Raw genomic sequence first — 22,294 nt, forward strand, 5'->3', positions numbered from 1 at the left:
TTGGCCACCGCTGGTGGATCGATAAATAGCCAGGCGAGCGCCACGGTAAGCAGAGTCACTGTCTCAACATCAGTCGAAGCACATCAGCTCAGCTAAACATGGACACCAGCGGTATTATTCCCGACATCATCGATGAGAAGCCAAAGGCTAAGGCAACCGTCGCGTTCGGCGGTGTTCAGCTCGATCTCGGCAAGGAATTGACACCCACACAGGTTAAGGATCAGCCCACCATTACCTGGGACGCCGAGGCTGGTGCTTTGTACACTCTGCTCATGGTTGATCCCGATGCACCCAGCCGTGCTGATCCCAAGCTCCGTGAGGTTCTCCACTGGGCTGTGATCAACATTCCCGGTAACAATGTCGCCGGTGGTCAGGTGTTGGCCGAGTATGTTGGTGCTGCTCCAGCTGACGGAAGTGGCCTCCACCGTTATGTCTTCTTGATCTTCAAGCAGGGCGACAAGATCACCAGCGACAAGATCATCCCCAAGACGTGAGTAATCTTTGTACTTTTGCAGGATTCAAGATGCTCATTATCCCTTCTCTCCTCTTTAGCTCCCGCGAGGGTCGCCTCAACGTCAAGATCCGTGACTACGTGTCGAAGTACAACTTCGGCGCTCCCGTGGCCGGCAACTTCTTCCAGGCCCAATACGATGACTTCGTGCCCACTCTTCTCGCCCAGGTTAAATAAACCACTCTCTTTTGTCTCTAAAGAACTGTAAACTAATAAATTTTATACGCATTTGTCCGTAAGCAAAAAAAAAAAAAAGAGATTCATTCTTTATATTTTTACAAAGCCATAAATTAGAGTAATACCTGATAAGTTTTAGGTGTATCTAATGAAAGACAATAGTTTTTCGATTTTAAATCATTTTATACAATAAACTTCATTTTCTCTTGCGAGTGATTCGACCACTTCGAGACCTCTTACTATTGAGTCGTCCTGTAGACTCAATGCCTAATTAACTATCTGTCTCTATTAACTCTCTAAAGTCATATTGCATAAATTCGTTAATTAAATTTCTTCCTTCTCGTTATGTATAAAGATTAACATTTATCACAATCGGATAGATAACTATTTATTCAATATTTAATTAAAGACCGATAAGCTTCTTCATTTTTGTTGCCATTTATTTTATAAGTTTGTATAAAACCTTAAAGTCAAAATATACATCATTTAACTGCCCGATTGACTATATGTCCGTCTCTATAAACGCTGCGAACTGATATTACATAATACCTAAAGATATACGATTCGATAATTATTCTTTAGTCTCTTTTTATATGGAACTTGATAGTCAAAAGCAATATGACAGTAAACTTTATGCTTCCTTTAATAAATTTGTGTATACCCATAAATAATATGAATTACCGTTTGGGCTGTGACTTGATAGTTTCGTCAGTGAGTGAAGACAAACAGTTTTATAGGTACATATAAAAAGTATATTAATACAAATATTCTTATGGGCCGTTTGTCCAAACGTTCCTATAAACAGTTTTATCTTATATTGCATATAAGCTGAGGACTTCAAATTCGATAACATGCTCCCTTAAACTTTTTAGTATACAGACTAATAATTATTACGATCGGATAAAAACCATGAAAGTAATTGAAGATATGATAAGCCACTTCATTTTTGTTTTCCCTCAAGTATGTTTCATCTTTTTCAACTTGTTTCTTCATAGGCCTGTTATTTCTCCCTGAAGAAGTCGGCGACCAGTTTGTTGAACTCCTCCGCATATCGCAAATGGATGTTGTGCTTGCCCTCGGGAAACTCGTGATATCGCGCCTGTGGTAATCGTTCCCTCAGCCAGGGAATATGCTCGGCGGCAATCATGGGATCCTTCTTTCCGTGCAGTATAAATGTGGGCGCCTTCACCTGGCTCACTTCCTTGCGACAAAAGTCGCCGTCGCGTTGCTTATAAATGTCACAGGCGGCATCCACCCATTCCGCCCAGAGCTGGGCGAAGCGTTCCACGCCATAGACTTTCTCCATCGGTTCGCGCATGCGTGGCGACCACTTCGCCACATCCCGAATCGCTTGCAGTGCCTTCACCTCCGCTTCGTTGAGATAAGCGCCTGAGCCCCAAATAGCTAATTTGTCCACTGCATCGTTGTAACGTCCCGCTAACAGCAGACCTGTAATGCCACCATCACTCCATCCCAGAATCGAGAACTTGGGTCTATCCAGGGCACGCATTAGTTGCACAGCCGCGTCGGCGTCCTCGCTGAAGAAATCCAGTCCAAATTTGCGCTGGGGTGGCACGGATTTTCCATAGCCCGGTGGATCCCAGGCAATAATTGTGTGGTCGGGAAGCAGTTTGGGTAGCTGCTCGATTTGTGGCTTGAAGTCAGTCCAGGCCGAACCCAGGGCACCGGGCATAAGCAGCAGGCTACGAGCACCATTGCCACACTCCACAATGTGCAAGTCACCAGCGCCCTGAACTTGCACTTTTCGCTCCGTGTAAATGGATCGCATTGATGATAATCGCGGCATCAGGCGACTCGCCACACGTCCCAATTGAGTGCCTGCCAGCATTACGTAAGCTGCCTAGAATTGGGGGATATAAACAATTGTCAAAACTGTTTACTTGAAGTGCACTCTAAATAAGCGCGTTTTGTCTGTCTGTTTGTGTAAACACAACACACATATACAGCTGCACCTGCCTTGTAAAGTGTTCGATAAGAAACGGTTTGATAAGTTAGCCCAGCTGTAAATGTCTTCTGATGAATGTGGTGAACTTTTCAACAGCTGCGATTGATTTGCATTTTACAACACTGCTTCGAGTGGTCGCCCACGCATACAAATTTATAACATTATTGCATATTCACTTCCTTTCCGTTACTAGTTTTGTTTTCATAAATTTTGTATTAATCATTATTTTTATTAAAGTCTCATCATTAAAAGCCCAACATTCCAATGGTAATTTCTTGAAAATAACAAACTGTTTAAAAAGTCGCGCCTTCCTAACAGCTTGTTCACCATTCAATTAATATACTATCAGAAGTGTAACCAGCAATCAATAATGAGTTCATTTTAGTATATTTCCGTTTCATAGCGTGTACATTTATCTTGCGGTCACTCTCCTTGCAATCAACAAAGGTGTTGCAGAATAACCAACATTAATTTAAAAATAAATTGCAAAAGTTACAAATTATTTTATTGAAAAGAACTCCCTTTGGGGTCTGAACTCAATTAAAAAGTATATTGTCCAATAATACTTCCAGTTATATTCATTGCCGACTCCGAAAAAACATCGTTGTTCGCGCGTTGCAGCAAAAAGCTTGTGGTGCATCTAAAGGACATTTGCGATTTTTAAACAACTACAATTCTTGTCATTCTTCGCTAAATTATAATTGCGGTCATGTCGTTTGCATTATGTGAATAATGGTCAGTGCGTGTTCAAGAAAATGTGTAAAGTGACGTTAATGGCAAAATACTAACATAGATGCGTCGTTGGCCTTGCAGTGCTTGCTTGTGAAAAATTGCATATGATAAGTAAGTGACAAGCCAAAGGCTCCCTCTATCTACTGAGAAAGCACATGGGGGACACCCACACATTCCTTCACACAAATACAAACGCACGGCATAGTATGCATCAACAAATGCAAATCGAATTTGACGCCGAGCTGTCGAAGTTGTGTGTAGTGTATAATAAATGTCAAGGCATTTTACATGGGTCGACCGACGTTGTCGTCCCTGCACATACACACACGCATGCACACATATGCATATCCTGTCCCTTCTAATACGCTTCGAGTGGTGCAGGTTATGAACCTGCGTGTTCTGCGCTCATTACGCATGTGTGTGTATGAAAATGTGTGTGCGTTCACATACATACATATACATATATGTATGTTAGTAGTACGCATACATACACATGCCTCGTTGAAGGAAGAGAGCTTTTAATTTTTGGCATTCTGATGCTCTACACACAACATCGAGGTCTTTTCCATAGCATACATTTCGGGGTGAACAAGAGTAAAGCTGAATGTTGTAGACTAAAGCAAGCAATTAACAATTATTATAGTAGCATAGCTTAAAAAGTTTCCATAATTAAACAAAAATATTGTAAGTTGCCTATATTCGAGAGTAGTGTAGCGTATAAGCAGTGTTGTCTATGCTGGATTCGCAGCACTCTGTGAATAAGCTGATGGAGCTTTCGTTATCCATTGGAAACACTGCGAAGAAATTAAGTTTGAAATTGCAGTTCAGTCTTGTCGTGAATGCAGCGCAGATCGATAATAAAACCAGAAGCAGCGGAGAAGTGCTTTGAACAAAAAATTCGACACATAATTTAAGTATCCCCGTTTTGGGTTCATTCTGCAAAAATTCCCATACTAAAACGCTGCTTATCAAAATCGCAAAACCAACGCAAAATTCAAATTCAATTCCTCTACAAAAGCAAAATCAAAATTGTAAAACATAGAAGAAAAAAGTGTATAAATCTTACAAAAAATGTACAATTGTGTAAGCTAAATCAAATGGTTAAATCAAATCCAAACACCAAGCTGGAATCAATAGTTCAATCAATTTGCCAAGTAATAATTGAGTAGAATAACTAATCTAGGAATTGTGTTAAAAGTGTCCCCCAAAAATTAAACACATTTGAAATGAAAATTTTCGCCTACGTGCAGTGAAAATTTTTTTCCGATTTTTAGTATGTACATGTACGTTGAAACGCTCGTGGGCACCATAGCAGGCACATCGGGTGGAGGAGGCGTCCGGCGAGCTTTTGCCACCCCTACGACCAGCTATTGCTGCTGCTGATGCGGCTGCTAACGGTTTTCTAGCACGAAACAAATGGCCAATGAAATGTTGTGCACGCCAGCGAACAATTTGCAAACCATCATTATGCAAATCAAGTGTAAAAAATGCCAAAAACTTAAAAACCACTGTAATATAGAGTACAAAACAAGGCAACAATATTAACGCAAAAATAAAAACGAAAAGAAAAGGAAGAAAGAAGAAAAAATAATCAGCAGCAGTGAAACGGTGCGAATAAGTAACAAAAGCTAACAGTGCATTAACAGCCGCAGCCAACTTTGTGTATTTTTTTGTGTTCTGAGCTTTTCTCTCTCACGCTCACGCTGCTCTCTCCCTCTCTTTCGCTGTCTGTGACTCCCACTAACATTCTCTCGGCTTTGGTTCGGCACTCACTCTCTCTGTGAAACAAAAGTTCAATGAAAACTATAAGCGCGGATAATATTCCAATGTATCACAGCAGTCGGGGGCTGTTGTAGTAATAGTACACACCAATACAAGGACACAGAGTGAAAGCTTGCCAGTCAAGGACTGGAATACGACGCGTATACGCAGCCAAGAGTCATCGTCAACGACAACGCCAACGCCAAAGCCAGAGTCGAAAGCAAGGCGACATTTACGTTTTACGCGCGCAACTCTGTAACTATTTGTGTGCGCGTGTGTGATAGTGTGCGTATACGCACGTGTGTCTGTGTGTGCGTGCGTGTGAATGAGCGCGCGCCAAGTGCAACATATCAGAGATATAGGATTTTAGATACATATAGCAGACACACACACGCATAGCAGACGAACATCCTTCAAGGACTGCACAAACTATGCATTTGAGGCCATGACAGCCCACAACAGCATTGACAACGTCCACAAAATGGACTGCGACCACGTCGTCGATGCCAAGAAGCTGCTGTTGATAGCTGACGATAATAACAACAATAATAATAATAATAATGACACGCGGCTGCTGCCCGAGCCAGTTGAATCTCCTACCAAAGCCTGCTCCTCCGATTTACTATTCAACAAGGCGCGACGCCGGCGAAGAGCTCTCGAAGCACACAACCAGCTGAAGCATCCGGAGCAGTCGGAGCACTCTCTTCTACGTCCTCGTCCTCGTGTTCGGCCAGCCATAATGGTCGAGTACCGACGCTCATATCGAGTGCTCATCGTGACCGCGCTCCTCGTCAGCTTGGTTGCCAGCTTCATTACGATTAGTGCTGGCTTTCCGCTCGATGGCTCGCAGAACTCCTTCTACACGTTCCGCAAGTGGTACACCGGCCTCAATGGCACATTGGAGCTGGAATTCAAGACGGAACAGCCCAATGGCCTCGTACTCTACACGGATGATGGTGGCACCTATGATTTCTTTGAGCTGAAACTGGTCGAGGGCGCCCTGCGTCTGCGCTATAATCTTGGCGGAGGCGCACAAATCATCACCGTGGGCAGGGAGCTGCACGATGGCCATTGGCATAAGGTGCAGGTGCTGCGCAATGATGATCAGACCTCGTTGATTGTGGACGGCGTCTCACAGCAGCGTTCGACCAAAGGCAAAGAGTTCCAGTTTGGCAAGTTTGCCAGCAACTCGGATGTGTATGTCGGCGGCATGCCCAACTGGTACAGCAGCAAGCTGGCGCTGCTCGCACTGCCCAGCGTTATCTTTGAGCCACGCTTCCGTGGCGCCATTCGCAATCTAGTCTATGCGGATCAGCCGGGTGGCACCACCAGGCGCCAGGAGATGAAGCAGCCGCGGGACATCAAGTGCGGCGATGCGCCTTGTGACCATGGCGAGATGCCAACACGCGAGCGAGGCATGAGGGTGAGTTTTTCTTACACTTTATCTCTTCAATCTATTCTTTAACAAAGACGGAGGATCTTAAATTACTTGTAATGTATGTAACTGAAAATATGTCGCATATTAGTTTAATAGCGCCGATAAGATGAAGTTAATGCCAAGTTTTCTGAAGTAATTCAAGCTAATGCTGGTGACTGTATATTTAAAGTAAATTTATATTCCCAGTTATTCCCGTGATGAACAAAAAGAGATGCATTGAATATTATAAAAAAAAATTGTATTTATTATAATATTATATTCGTTCATTATTGAATATTAGTTGTATAAAAACTTGTTTATGCTGTGTATTTTATTGGAATTGAAATTCTACGTACTTTATTATTATTTCACTGAATCTATTCAAGAACAATTTTGAATTACTTATAAAGTATATAGCTTATAACATTTTATCGAAAAGGCGAAGTGAAGAGAACTAATTTAATTTTATATTTCAATGAAATACACATTCGCAATTCGTCATACTCAAGCTTTCAAATACATACTTTTATAATATATATTATATAAATAGTAGTATTCTTTCATTATTGAAAATAAGCAAAAAAATAATATGCGTTTTAAATCTAATTTGCTTATGTTGCGAATTTTGTTTTCAAAATAAGATAAGATCTTTGGATTTTCAGTATTAGCGCAACAAATGTTATCAATTATTTCGTTGTATTGAATGACCTTGAATCAGCCGACCTCCAACATCCAGTAATCAAAATTTACTTTTTACTATATATAATATTTCGAAATTTTGTATATGTTAAACCGAAAAAAGAAAACAAATTTTGTTGTTTTAAATATTTGCTACATTATGTAGTTAATTCACGTTTACGACTAAAAAATTATTCATAACAAAAACTATTCAAAAAATGGGAAATAATTCACAACTATTTAACTCTCTTCTAATCAATAAATAAAAATAATCAAAGTCAATATCAGTATGTATATTTTTAACGCAATTTGGTTTGATTATTTTTGGTGAATTAACAGTAAACTAAAAGGCTGAGTAGTTTAACTATTTTTCATAATCTTCAATGTAATTTTCTTTATGTCCCGTCCCAAACATTATTACCTCTTAAAATCAAGTTGAGTATAATAATAATTTACCTTTCTGCTGCTTTATAGGTTTCATTTAATGCGTCAGTATTGAATAAATTTGATATTGATTGCATAGTAAATTATGAAGTTTACAGCTGTTCAATAGACAAGCATTACTTTTCTTTTTATTGAATAATCAATCCGATTTGCAGGGCGTTCGAGGCAACACGACCGATGCCTGCGAGCGCAACGATCCCTGCCAGCACGGCGGAATATGCATATCCACTGATTCCGGTCCAATTTGCGAGTGTCGTAACCTTGAGTACGATGGCCAGTATTGTGAGAAGGAGAAGGCGCCATCGGAAGCAACGTTCCGCGGTACACAGTTCCTTTCGTATGACTTGGGCCAAACGGGCGCCGAGCCAATTGTCAGTGCCCAAGATGCGATCTCTTTCTACTTTCGCACTCGCCAGCCAAATGGTCTCCTCTTCTACACGGGCCACGGCACCGACTATCTGAATTTGGCGCTGCGCGATGGCGGCGTCTCGCTGACCATGGGTCTAGCCAATGGCAAGCAGGAGATGCACATTAAGCCATCGAAGGTGCGCTTCGACGACCATCAGTGGCACAAGGTCACCGTGCATCGACGCATCCAGGAGATCTCTTCTATCACCAGCTTCTGTCGGGTGCGTAGCTCTCTTTTTTCCTACTCGGATTTATTTAATGACTTTACTCCTTGTGCAGCTCGTCACTGTGGTCGATGATGTCTATACGGATCACTCGCACATTGCCGGCAAGTTTACCATGTTGTCCTCGTCTCGCGTCTACGTTGGCGGCGCTGTTAATCCGCGTGCTTTGCTCGGCGCTCGTGTGCACAACAATTTTGTGGGCTGTTTGCGCAAAGTGGAGTTCTCTGCAGACACTTTGAACTTGAATCTCATCGATCTGGCCAAGAGTGGCTCAAAGTTGATTCAAGTGGCGGGCAGTCTGGAGTATCAGTGTCCTAGTGGCGATCCTCAGGATCCGGTGACCTTCACCACACGCGAATCCCATTTGGTAAGTGAAGTGAAAGAGCATTTTGAACTGTGTATTGTGTACTTAACTGGTGTTTGCAGGTGCTGCCGCCATGGGAGACGGGCAAGCAGAGCTCCATCAGCTTTAAATTCCGCACCAAGGAACCCAATGGCATCATCATACTGGCCACCGGCTCCAAGCAGCCGCGTGCCAAGAACGTAAGTTTGATTGCTTTATTGTTAGCCAATGTTAATGCTCTTCTCTATTGCAGCCTGTGCTGATTGCCATTGAGCTGCTCAATGGACACATCTATATACATCTGGATCTCGGCTCCGGTGCCTCGAAGATACGCGCCTCGCGACGCCGCGTCGACGATGGCGACTGGCATGATCTCATACTGCGACGCAATGGTCGCGATGCCAAGGTGGCTGTGGACGGCATTTGGAATGATTTTCGCACACCTGGCGACGGTACCATACTGGAGCTCGATGGTCATATGTATGTGGGTGGCGTTGGGCCTGCTTACAATAATGTGGCCTGGCCGGCGGCCATCTGGACGGCAACGTTGCGACAGGGATTTGTGGGCTGTTTGCGTGACCTGGTGCTCAGCGGCAAGGCGATCGATATAGCTGCCTTTGCACGCGTGCAGGACTCGGGTGAGTACACACACACACACAGACTCAATTTACATAGTTAGAAGGTTTAATTTTGGATAATGTAATAATGTAATGAGTAACGTCTCTCGCGTCTCTCACCTCTTGCAGCTTCGGTGAAACCTTCGTGCCATGTGCAGGGCAATGTTTGCAGCGGCAATCCCTGCCTCAACGGCGGCACCTGTCTCGAGGGATGGAATAGACCCATCTGCGACTGCTCGGCCACCTTGTACGGCGGACCAACCTGCGGCAGGGAATTGGCCACGTTGGCCTTTAATGGCAGCCAACACATGACCATTTGGCTGGCCAATGGACAGGGCACCAAGACACAGACCGAGGAGCTCATTATACGTTTCAAGACCTCACGTCCCGCTGGGTTGTTGCTCTTGACCAGCGCCGAATCGAATTCACCGGATCGTCTAGAGATTGCCTTGGTGGCTGGACGCATTCGAGCGAGTGTGCGGCTGAGCGATCGGGAGAAGGTAAACAGAGTCTGATGGCAGTCTGATTGCTGTGCTCAGCAAACTTGTGAGTGACTTAATGATGGTATTAATATGTATGTTTGCTCGATCTATGCTCGACAGAACCTGCTCGCTGGCCAATCGGTGCTCAATGACAATAATTGGCACACCATACGATTTTCGCGCAGAGCATCGAATCTGCGTCTACAAGTTGACGGGGCTCCCCCCGTCAGGGGTATGTTATGTATGTATCAACAGCACATCTATTGCCCTACTACGTGTCGTGCCGTGTCGTTTTTTTTACAAAAAAAAAAAAGAAGAAAAAAATATTAATGAAGGATACTCCCCATTCTCGAGTCTCCTGCTTACTACTACAGTTATTCCATATCATATCAATGATTGTTAGACCTCCCCCCAAAAGAGCGCAATGAAGGCCAGTTCTATATGCTATTGTAGAGATCCTTTACCCTTCAAAATATCCCTTTTGCTTGAAAGGTATGTGCAGGTGATAGGAAAGCAGTCAAAAAACAAAAAAAAGAAAGAAAAATGCAGATTGAAGCAGCGGTTTTTCAGTTCTTCTTAAACGTTGTTTAAACTTTTCATTTCGAGAGCTTTTCAGTTAACTACACACAAACACAGCTACAAATACAAACACACACAACTATATATGACACATACACGCATACAAAAAAAGAACACACATATTGATGATGGAAAAATGAAAATGATGAAAAGCTAAAAATGTTTTACCTCTTAAATGTTTGATTTCCTCATGACAAAACCAAACAAAAAACTTAATTAGCTGAGATTTGAGATAGAATTTGAACATCACATAATATCAACATAATACTCATTATTCTACTCGTACTCGTACTCGTATACTCATTCGATTCACACTCACTTTATAAATCAAAATCACACCAAATGAAAAAAATACTCGTACATTTTGTAAGGCTCTTTCACCTAATTAATTATTGAACTTTCAACTCAACTCAACGTTTTCCACTCCATTTGCTTTGTTGTGTTCTTTTTACTTTTCATTTTTGGATTAATCATTGTTGACAAATTATTAAACGATTCTTTGCCCATATTTGACTAATTATCAATTCTATTATCTTGCCAATCTCATTATTATACTTGATACAATTTATTTGACTCTCGTTAGTTATATATTTGAGACTTTTTCAAACATCTTGATGTTGTGTTTTCATTTGCAATAACTCTCTATTGCCCCCTCTCTCTCTCTCTCTCTATCTCTCTATCTGTCTCTCTCATATACTACTTACTATACTATGTTTGATTTTGCGACAATCCGATAAAACAATCAGCGAGAGTGTGCCAAACAAAATAAATAATTTAATGAAAATTAAATACTCAACTACTTATTAGTATGTACTATCTATGTGCCAAACAAAAGTTAAGATTAACAACAACCAAGTATTGAAACAGGTGTACAGCTGCTATCAAATCGCATTGAATGTTACTATAAATATATACAATTTGATTGTCTTGTAAATTGTTATGTCCATGATATGATATACATATTATCATATTTGAAGTATTCGTACTTTCTTTCTGTTTGAAACTTTTCGCACTTGATCCACATCAAGTGCTTGTAAATTACTTTCATGATTTCATTATGTGTTTACTTTTTCGTTTATAGTTTCCTTGTAAATATGACAACAATTTGTAATTACAGGCATTCTCAGTTTAAACAAACAAAAGCAATCAAAAAGTGTGTGTGTTTAAATAAATTATTAAACGACACGTGTGGTATGTGAACAAGTTCGTTTCAGGAGTGTATAATTAAAGTAAAACATATGTATTTTAGCCAACTAAACAAGCATAACAACAAACAACAGCAACTCAGCATTAACATCAACTGCGGTACTTGTTCAAGTACTTCAATTATTCAAAAAAATCAAAAGAAAAAAAAAAAAACAATGTCAAATGCAAATGCAATTTTCATATCACACAATTGTGATCTTAATGACCTTTTCTATTTCAACAAAAATGCAACAACAGCGAAAGCGAAAGCCATATCCGAATCCAAAGCGAAAGCGAAAGCCAAAGAGAACTAAATAAACATCGTAAATAATTTCAAATGTTTTTTTGAGGCGAGAGCAAGAAAAAAAAATCGACACGCAAGAACTCGGTGAAACATTTTTTTGCCAAATCGCTCGATAAAGTCTAACTCAAGGATGCAAAAAAATGGAAATGAAAATGAATGAAAATGAAATGTGGCAAATAAGAAAAAGAGTCTCACGCGAGTGGCGACTTATTGAGACGAGAAGGCAAAACAATGTTTGGAAGCACCCAGGGCTGTAATTTTGCACCATTTAATATGTAATTAGCTTTGTGTTAAGTAAACTATGTACTCGTTAACAACAACAACTACAACTACTACTTCTACTACTACTAGTACTACAGTAAAAACTAAAAAAAAAATACTAAGCGTGTCCAAAACGTACAAATTAGTTTCGCATTATATTGTGTAAGTGTACAAAATGTGTGCAACTTGGCCGACAAACGACAAAACGACATCGCCAACCACACGGCCTCCTCCTTCAAATCCATCTTCTGGCTCTTGTTGTTGGTGGTCCGTGTTGGCTGCTTTGCTCTTTGCCTGCGTGTAGCCCGGCCGTACACTTCGCACTCGCACACGCACACACACCTTGAGAAGAAGTATTGCTGCACCACGCACGCACACACACACACACACAAATTGCACACATTCACACACACACAGTCGCGACACACACGTCAGAGTTTGCATGTGCGCACCTGAAAGTGAAATGAGTAAAAAAAGCAAGCAAACAAAATTAATAACTTTGAATAAATACAATGGAAATCGCATGACATGCTGCCACATGCCACACAACATTCTCTACGATTAGCAATCTCTCTCTCTAACTCTCTCTCGCACACTCTCTCTCTCTCTCTCTCTAACTCTATCTCTGTCTGTTTCTATAGAAAATTTGGCACAAATTCAAAGTACTTATAACTACTTACATACATATGTAAATGCGGCTAATTATATGGCTAACAAAGCAGCTGCAACCAACAATTGTGTCCTACATCGCTTTCACTCTCTCACTCACTCACTCACTCATTCTCTGTCTCTCTCTCTCTCTTCGCCTCAGACTATCGCTTACTGCAGCCATTTGCATGTGCAGATTATGTCAATCATACTCACGCTGAACCACGCGTCGTATGCGCAATGTAGTCGCACAATAACTCATACTCGTATTCTAGCTAGACGTAGTAGTCAAAAGCACACGCAAACCAAAACCAAAACCACTAAAACTACAACTTGCGACTCTCTATAGGCCACACACATACACCCAAACACACCCACATACACATACATACATACAAGCACATACATAACATAACATTTACTGAACAAATTACAAATTACAAATCGATGTTTAGTTTCAATGTCGTTCAAACAGCCGCAAAAAAAACTGTTTATTTCGTTTTTCGTTTTTTCTTTTTGATTATTATTTATTTCTGGTTGATGAGTTTGGCGTTTAGGTAAGAAACCAAATAACAAAACAAAATCAATTAAATTGAAATCGTTGTCTTCGGTTGTCATTGTTGTAGGCGTCTAGTTGCAACGTACGTTAAGTTCAACTCTTTCATTTTGTTGAGTTATTCTATCAAGCAATGCACCTATCGAATATATATAAAAAAAAATATGTCACCGCTACAGTAAATACTCGTAAAAGAGAATGTATCTCACACACCAATTTATCAACAATAACAACAACAAAAAGCAATTATTAAAATAAGTCAATATGGAACGCATATGTACAACTAATCTGTATGTATGTGTGTAGATATATGTACTGCGCACCCAAATCAATACTCAATACTCTACTATTTAATTTAACTAATTAACTTCACTAGCGATATTATCTTCATTAAGTTAATTTGTTTCGATTGAAAGTCGCTTGCAAATGCAAATGTAACGACAACTCAGTTTATTTCGTATTTTTCATTTGATATTGAAATCTCTACTCTATTCTCTACTATAATCTATCCACACCGGCATATACTTATGTGTAGGCATATATATGCAAAACTATCGTAAAACTATCGTATAACTGCACCTTTCTTTAGTATGTACCCAAGCTGCATTGACTACAAAACAAACAAACAAACAAACAAATAATTCTAGCCACTTTCGAGTGACACTTTCAAAAGTAACTCGTACAGCAACTGCTTGAAATGAATTATGAATTGAAATACTATTCGTACTTAGATCAATGTCTACTAAAAACGCAACTACTACTACTACTACTACTATATTATTACTTACTATCTATTACTATTTGAATACATATACTCGTATGCGTATGTGCTTCTTGTAACTAAAAACTAAACTTAAAAAAAAAAATTACATTCGTTTGTCACCAACAAAACAAAACTCAGCAACTCTAAGTACTACTACTATCCTTATCCATTTAACCATAATAATATCCATATATCCATAAATATATATACTACTACTACTACTACTCTATATATACGATATGCCTAAAGTGTTAACGGTACTTTGCCTAGTCTAAATATTAGAGCAAGCCCCCACAGGCTGGCACATTCCCCATGCCCGTAACCCCTTGAGCTTTATCGATCTCTGCTGTATTCTTTGCACCACAGCTGAGACAATCCTGGGACGCCACAGCACCATGGAGATACGTTCCATTCATCTCGGTGGACTCTTCCATGCCGAGGAGGAGATCCAAATGACCTCGACCATGCCGAACTTTGTGGGACAAATGCAGGGCTTCATCTTCAATGGGCAGCGGTAAACTGACGATTTTCCTTCTCTATACTTAATACTTATTTTTATTTTGTATTTTCTCATAGCTATTTGGATATCGTAAAGTCGTTGGGACCGGAGCTGTCGGCGCTGCCGAGTGCCACCTTCAAGCTGACCGCACGCTTTGTCAACTCACCAGCTGGACAACCGTATCATGCGGCCACGTTCCGCTCCAAGCACTCTTACGTAGGTCTGGCCATGCTCAAGGCCTACACAAGCATTTCCATTGACTTCCGCTTTAAGACTGTGGAACCAAATGGTTTGCTCGTCTTTAATGGCGGCAGACGAAACGATTTCGTTGCTGTGGAGCTGGTCAATGGCCACATACACTACACCTTCGATCTGGGAGATGGACCTGTGACGATGCGGGACAAGTCTCGCATACACATGAACGACAATCGCTGGCATCAGGTCAGCATACGTCGTCCGGGACCCAAGACTCATACTCTGACCGTGGACGATTCCTTTGAGATTATCACGCTGACGGGCAATAATATGCATCTGGAGTTGGCGGGCATATTGTACATTGGCGGCGTCTTTAAGGACATGTACTCCAAGTTGCCGGGTTCGATCTCATCTCGCTCTGGCTTCGAGGGTTGCCTGGCTTCTTTGGATTTGGGTGATACGTCGCCTTCGCTTACCAGCGATGCAGTTGTGCCCAGCTCGCTGGTTGTAAGTGGATGTGAGGGACCCACAAAGTGCAGCCAGAATGCGTGCGCCAATCGTGGCATCTGTGTGCAGCAATGGAATGCGTATGCCTGCGAATGTGACATGACTTCGTACACGGGACCCACTTGCTATGATGGTAAGCAACTGGTTGAGCATAGTAAATGAGAAATGGAAGATCATAATAAGCATACCTCATATTTTACATACTTTCATATTTTTATTAATTAATACCAAAACTACTTTGATAAGTTTGTGTAGCGCTTTGAAGTCATATTTCAATGAAACTACCATTCTTAATCCTTTCAACAACAAGTAAGAAAGTCGACTTTGGGATACTTTTACTCTTTCCAAAATCAATAAAGTGCAAAGCATATACAGATGGAATAATATATATATTATATATGTATTATTTCTTTATTTGGTATATCGATATACCACTACATTCAAAATATACCATAGAGTACAAAATATACCAGATTGTGAATCTATCTACTAACACCTATTTAAGCAGCTATAAAAACTATATCTGCTCGCAACTCACAACCAAATTATTCAGCTACATTCTTCAGCTACATTCTTATATTTTTATATTTTTCTAGAATTTAATTTCTTTCGTTTCTTTTGTTAACCCTTTATAATTCAATGTTTTCTCTTGCAGAATCGATTGCCTACGATTTTGGCAACAACAAGGGCATGGTGCAGTACACTTTCCCCGAGAATACGCAGGCGGACACCGAGGAGGACAACATTGCGTTGGGCTTCATCACCACCAAACCGGATGCGGTTTGCTGCGCGTTGAGAGTGCCACCACACAGGATTACATGGAACTGGAGATTGTGGAGGGCAACATCTTTATGGTGTACAACATTGGCAGCGTGGATCTGCCGCTGGGCGAGATTGGCACCAAGGTCAACGACAATGCCTATCACGTGGTGCGCTTCTCCCGCAAAGGTGGCAATGCCACGCTTCAACTGGACGACTACAATGTGCAGGCACTTACACCGCAGGGTAAGTGATGAATGGCTAATACAAACGATGCAGACTGCAGTGGTTCCTTGTTCTGGTTGTGATTTACAGGCCACCACTCGACCGTGTTCAATACGATGTCGAACATCCAGGTGGGAGGCAAGTTTAGCCGCAACGGTCGCATAAGGATCGAGCGTCCGTTTGCTGGCGTCATTGCCGGTTTGTCGGTGAACAAGCTGCGCATTCTGGATTTGGCCGTCGAACGCGATCCCCATATCACCGTGCGAGGAGATGTTCAATTGGTAACTGGAGTATTAGATAGAAATGATCTGCAGAGAATGCAGCAGGTTAGGGAATTTATTTGAAATTTTATTTCAATTCCTCTCAACTTTCAACTTTCCAAGTATTTTTCTCATCGTAACAAAAACCAAACCGTTTTTTATTCAAAATTCTTTCTTTAATCAAAACCACCTAAAAATCAATTCAAATATTTTAACTAAATCAATGAAAATCGTATAATATCAGCTTCATATGCAATTTGAATCACTTTTCCCCCCAAGTCTGAAATTCCATGCAAGGGGGAAATTTGGTTCTGCATTTTAAATGAAAAAAAAAAAACTAAAACCAAAAAAAAAAAGTATTAGCTAATCATAAATGTATAAACTAGTGTAAATGCCACTTTATTTATTTATTTCAATTGTTTTTGTGTCAGTGACGTAATCGCTTTTAACCAGCACCAGCAATTAATAATTACTACCCAAAACTGAAATTGCTACTAACCTCAGTTAAAACTCAGCTATTTGATATATTTATTCCTTGACGCACAGCATAATGCAAACTAATCAAATTGTGAATATATATATTATAAAATTATCTACAATTACTAATAAGCGTACACACATTTAACAAATGCAGATAGTATTTTATTATTGATTTCAATTGCACTTTAATTGTAACTCGTAATTCAGCCATTTTTGAGCGCACTAATGCTGCATGACTCTACACATTTATTAGCACATCAATAAACTAATCCACACAATCACACAGCTCATTCACAACATCTAAAAGCAAATACTTTCAAAATAATTTATTGTTAATTTGAATATTAATTTAATATTTCAAATAGATACAGTTGGCACTTTCCTAATTTATATTCAATAAATCAATTCATCTGAAATTGAAAAAAAATATAAGAATACTCTTACGAATTAGTCGCCAAATGATATTTCCAAATTTTCGAAGAGCTTTAATGAATGGCAGACTTTCATTTACTGTATTCAAACTTACGATAATCAATCGCTGCGCAAGCAATTCATATTCATTTCAAAGAAAAACATGTAAATACTATTGAGAAATCTCACCTAATTTAATCGAATTTAATATTCTGATTATCAATATCAATAATTGCCACATGAGTTCGTCGAATTATTTTACATTAATAAATGCCAAATAGTCCTTTACTCAACTTGAACTTGCGAAGATTGATGATTAGCTTCGCCAGCATATTTAAATTTCTATGCACTTCTATTTTATGATACATATGTATCTAACAAAAAAATCCAGTATAGAAAAACTCCAATTATTGAATTCATCAACACAATATTAAATTTTAGTGAAGCACTTAAATCCTTCATTTGCTACTTCGCAATTATAATTATTTGCTTGAAGCCAAGACATTCTTAGTTTCTCTCACACACATACACAAACATAAACACACTGTACATACACACGTACTTATAATGCACCTACTACTAATACTTACTCGTAATACAGTTAACAATCACTAAAACATACAATAACCGCTTGGCCAGTTCGGCGTTAGATCAACTGAAGTAAAATCAGACTTTGAATTCTACTCGACAGACGCCAGCAAGCGGTTACCCGGGTGCCATAGACGATCTGATCTTCTCCGGCGCCGGATCCGGATGTCGTGGCGACGACGAAGACGAATGCACGCCTCCCTTCGAGTCGGGCAGTGGAGATGATCTCATCACCCCGGTCTATGTGCCGCCCACAAAGCAGACAACAACCACACAGCAGGGCAACAGCTTGAGTGTCGATCGCAATAACAACAACAATAACACGAGCAACAACAACAATGGCACAGAGCGTGCCTGTGATGACGAGGATTGTGTGCACGGATCTGGGGATTATGGCGAGACAACGGAACAGTTCACAGCGACAAGCACGGCGAAGGGTGCAGGTGAGTTTAGCACTTTGGATTCGAGAATTTATTATTCCTCTTTTGTTTTTTGCCAATGTGGTGTCATGTTGTCATTGACATTAGCATCACAAAACACGTACACACACACACACAACCAGACACACACACACATATATATATATACAGATCATCAGACATTCTTAGCTAGCGATACAAACTTATATATACTCTTATATTGTTCGAGTAAGTAGAACTAGAGCTCTGGGTTGTAATTATAAACACATACAAGCATATTTAGCTAGTGCATACATACACATACACGCACACACACACACATGCATAATGAATATATACTACATATATATGAACATGTGTTTGTATATTTGTGTCTAGTTAAGCCGCTTTATTAGTCTCAATGTTCTTGTTAGCGATCTCGTCCTCGGGGTTCTTTTTGTGTGCGCGCCTTGAAGTATGCAACGCTTTTTGAACGCTTTTTGCCACAAGTACACAAAACCTATAACTACATATATAAATGTTTATAACTATATCAATCTATATATATAACATATATATCGTCTAGTTGCAAAACTACACTCACTCCACAGACATTGATCAGACCAATCGATACCAAAACCAATACCAATACCAATCCAATTTCAGCTCAGTTCAAATCCCAAATCAACAAAAATCGATATCAAAAATCAGCCTCACTCTCGTGTCATCTTCTCAGCCTCAGCTCAGCGCCATCCATTCAAGTTGTTGATGATGCTTCCTTCCTTCTAAGTAATTTGAACTGACAATGAGTACGCCTTATGTGTCTCTTTCAGAATGTGAACACATCTTCATATTTCTGACTGTAATCGCGCCTTGGATACTCTGTAAATTTACATAAAAAAAAGAACAGAACAAAAATCGATGCAAGCAAACGTCTGTCTCTAGTAGCAATAAACAAAAAGCAATGCACTTAGGCTAAGCTCCTAAAGTATTTACATATTTAGGCAGATATTCGATATCTGAGCAATTACCACCAACAAAAAGCGACAAGCATAATTATAATAATAAAGATAACAACAACAACAACTACTACTACTACAAGAACAACAACAACAACTAGAACATCAAATTACTCCTACTACAACTACAACAACAACAACAACAAACTACACAGCGATCATTAGCGTGTGCACGTAAAGCGTTTCGTTGAGCATCGGGTAGGGGTAATAAATCAGAAGGTGGATCAGAAGGAAGTCATATCAGATATATGTGGATTTGTATATGTGTGTATTTATGTGTATACTAATAGTATTACCTCTCTTTGAACGTGGTCTAGAAAGTACTTGTATTTTTGCATAGTTTATTTATTGTACTCGTATATCATACTAAAAACCAAAACGTTAGTCGAATATCGTAAAACGAATATCGTACAAAGTATTTACATACTACATTAGCTTACCTACATATGCACTTATTAACCTAAAAGAGGATTGTATGTCGTAAATGTATATCGTAAATTGCAATTAACATGAAAAGTATTAACTGACATCGCATACATGCACATATTTACCGATGGGGTAAGTGCATATGCCAAAAACGAATATCGTAAACTGAATATCGTAAAGCGGCTATCGTGAAATGTGTTTAGCTTACCCATTGACATATGTAACCTGAATATTGTTAGGCGAATATCGTAAGACGATTATCGTAAAAAGTATTTAGCTAACCCATTGACAAATGTAACCTGAATATCGTGAAACGATTATCGTAAAAAGTATTTAGCTTACCCTTTGACATATGTACATGCATCTATTAGGTGTTTAAGTGTTTGTGCCTCAATATCGTATGTATATCCCAATTGTACATATCAGCCAAGTCGAAGCACAGCATATCTCTCTCAATATCAATAACTCTCTCTATCTCTATCTATCTCTAACTTTATGTTCAATAAACTATGATTACTAATTGCAAGCGGCATAAAAGCAATCTATTTTTCCGGGTGGGAACACACACACACACTTCTACACTAGCACAAGCACACACACACACACACACACAATAACACGTAGCGTAGAAACAATAAATGAAATTGAAAACACTAAAAACTGGTGCTAACCCACTTGCAGAGTCCAATAACGAGATGGTCACCGCTTCGACCACAGGACGCAGCAGCGATGTCACCACGGAGCAGCAGCAACACAGCAGCACCAGCAGCAGCAGCAGCAGCAGCAGCAGCAGTAGTAGCAGCAGCAGCAGCTTGGGCAGCAGCACTCCCAGCTACATGACAACGATGTCGAGTGCTGGAACTGGTAGCAGCAGCAGCACATCAATCAGCCAACCCAGCAGCACCAGCAGCGTGAGCACCACTTCGACACAGCGGACCACCAGCAGCTCGAGCACAACAACAACCACGACGACGACAACAACGACAACCACAACACCAGTGCCAGAGATACGGACCACGGTGACAGAGCGCGACACCACACAGAATATCTATGATGCGATAGGCGGTGGTATGGGTGGCGGTGGCGGTGGCTCAGGTCACGATCATGAGCGTATGCGACTGCCCGATGAGCATTCGTTGCCCCCGATGCCACCGCAATTGCCACAACCGGATCCACCGCCATACGGACCCTACGGTGGCAATACCTACAACAGCAATGTGAACAGCTATCGACCCAAGGGGGCAAGGGTGGACGCATCAACTCCATTGAGGAGGAGCGCACGGCGATGATCATTGGCATTGTGGCAGGTATTTTGATAGCGGTTATTCTGGTTATATTGCTGGTGTTGTGGCTGAAATCGAATGGCGATCGTGGCTACAAGACGGAGAGCGAGAAGGCCGCCGCATACGGTTCGCACAATCCGAATGCCGCCTTACTGGGCAACACAAGCACCAATGGCTCGTATCATCAGCAGCGGCAGCATCATCAGGCCACTGGCGGTGGCTTGCAGGCGGTGCAGCATCATGGGCAACAGCAGCAGCAGCCGCATCACAACAACCACAATGGACACAACAATGGCAGCGGCGGCGGTGGCATGATGTCCAGTGGCAGCGGTTCCTTGGGCTATGGCAGCGATGGTCGCCCACAGATGGCGGGATTGGTGCAGCCAAAGGCCAAGAAGCGCGACTCAAAGGATGTCAAGGAGTGGTATGTCTAAGCAGGACAGAACAACTAACAAAAGCGTCGTCAAATTAGCAATAAAACACGTGATGATGAACATCCATTTACCCAGAATACACAACAACAACAAGAACAACAGCAAAAACAATAATCTATAGAGAAAGTATAATTATTTATTTACAATTGACTCGTGACGTTAATTAGACACATTGACAAAGTGTACAAATGACGGAAGGATAATAAGCGGTGCCCGCATGGATTGGTTTGTTATGGCAATAATGTTAGCAAAAGGACATAAATCAAGACACACACACACACACACTAACTCAAACACACAGATACTTTAGCTGCATATGCATTAAGTTTTAAAGGCATTGAATCTAGCTGACAGAAAACAAAAAAAAAAAAATGAAAAAATACGATTAATAAACATACATTTTGAGCAAAAATTATGCCTAAGAAATTATAGCTTCAAACTCAAGACTTGCTAAAGAAAAACAAAAAAAAAATGATGCAGCATATATATACACTCGTAATATATATATATATATATATACATATGTGTGTGTATATTATCATTATGTTATAGTAAACAAATTATGCCACTAGCCAATCAAATAATTGTGTATAATATTTCGCTACAAAAAAAAAAAATATAATCGAAAGATGATACAAAATGCATACACAAAACTTTAGCGAAAATTCAATGTAAACGTAATTTAAAGAAATACTTATAATGAATACTTATACACATACTAATACTATATATATATATACAGATATAAATACAT

The 22,294-nt window shown here is 40.3% G+C and overlaps 3 protein-coding genes across 3 annotated transcripts; 2 read left to right on the forward strand and 1 right to left on the reverse strand.

Annotated features, from left to right (window-relative positions):
- The first annotated feature begins 40 nt into the window (after window positions 1-40).
- Window positions 41-768, forward strand: LOC117574803 (protein D3-like). The gene is made up of 2 exons (XM_034258768.2): window positions 41-490; window positions 553-768. Exons 1-2 carry the CDS (start codon window positions 99-101, stop codon window positions 686-688), a joined length of 528 nt encoding a protein of 175 aa, XP_034114659.1. The 5' UTR covers window positions 41-98; the 3' UTR covers window positions 689-768.
- Window positions 769-1,119: 351 nt separating this feature from the next.
- On the reverse strand, window positions 1,120-2,759 carry LOC117574801 (valacyclovir hydrolase). The gene is made up of 2 exons (XM_034258766.2): window positions 2,662-2,759; window positions 1,120-2,545 (listed from the first exon to the last, which is right to left on the reverse strand). Exon 2 carries the CDS (start codon window positions 2,535-2,537, stop codon window positions 1,689-1,691), a length of 849 nt encoding a protein of 282 aa, XP_034114657.1. The 5' UTR covers window positions 2,538-2,545; window positions 2,662-2,759; the 3' UTR covers window positions 1,120-1,688.
- A 1,390-nt stretch (window positions 2,760-4,149) lies between these two features.
- Window positions 4,150-22,162, forward strand: LOC117573689 (neurexin-1). The gene is given in 15 exon segments (XM_034257047.2): window positions 4,150-6,570; window positions 7,842-8,315; window positions 8,374-8,685; window positions 8,745-8,861; window positions 8,915-9,299; window positions 9,408-9,778; window positions 9,881-9,992; window positions 14,423-14,570; window positions 14,633-15,390; window positions 15,913-16,035; window positions 16,038-16,262; window positions 16,332-16,567; window positions 18,084-18,423; window positions 20,505-21,061; window positions 21,064-22,162. Coding segments are annotated over 15 exon segments (5,613 nt in total). The 5' UTR covers window positions 4,150-5,592; the 3' UTR covers window positions 21,541-22,162.
- Window positions 22,163-22,294: the final 132 nt, after the last annotated feature.

Source organism: Drosophila albomicans, chromosome 2R (genome assembly GCF_009650485.2).
Source record: "Drosophila albomicans strain 15112-1751.03 chromosome 2R, ASM965048v2, whole genome shotgun sequence".
NCBI classification, from domain to species: Eukaryota; Metazoa; Arthropoda; class Insecta; order Diptera; family Drosophilidae; genus Drosophila; species Drosophila albomicans.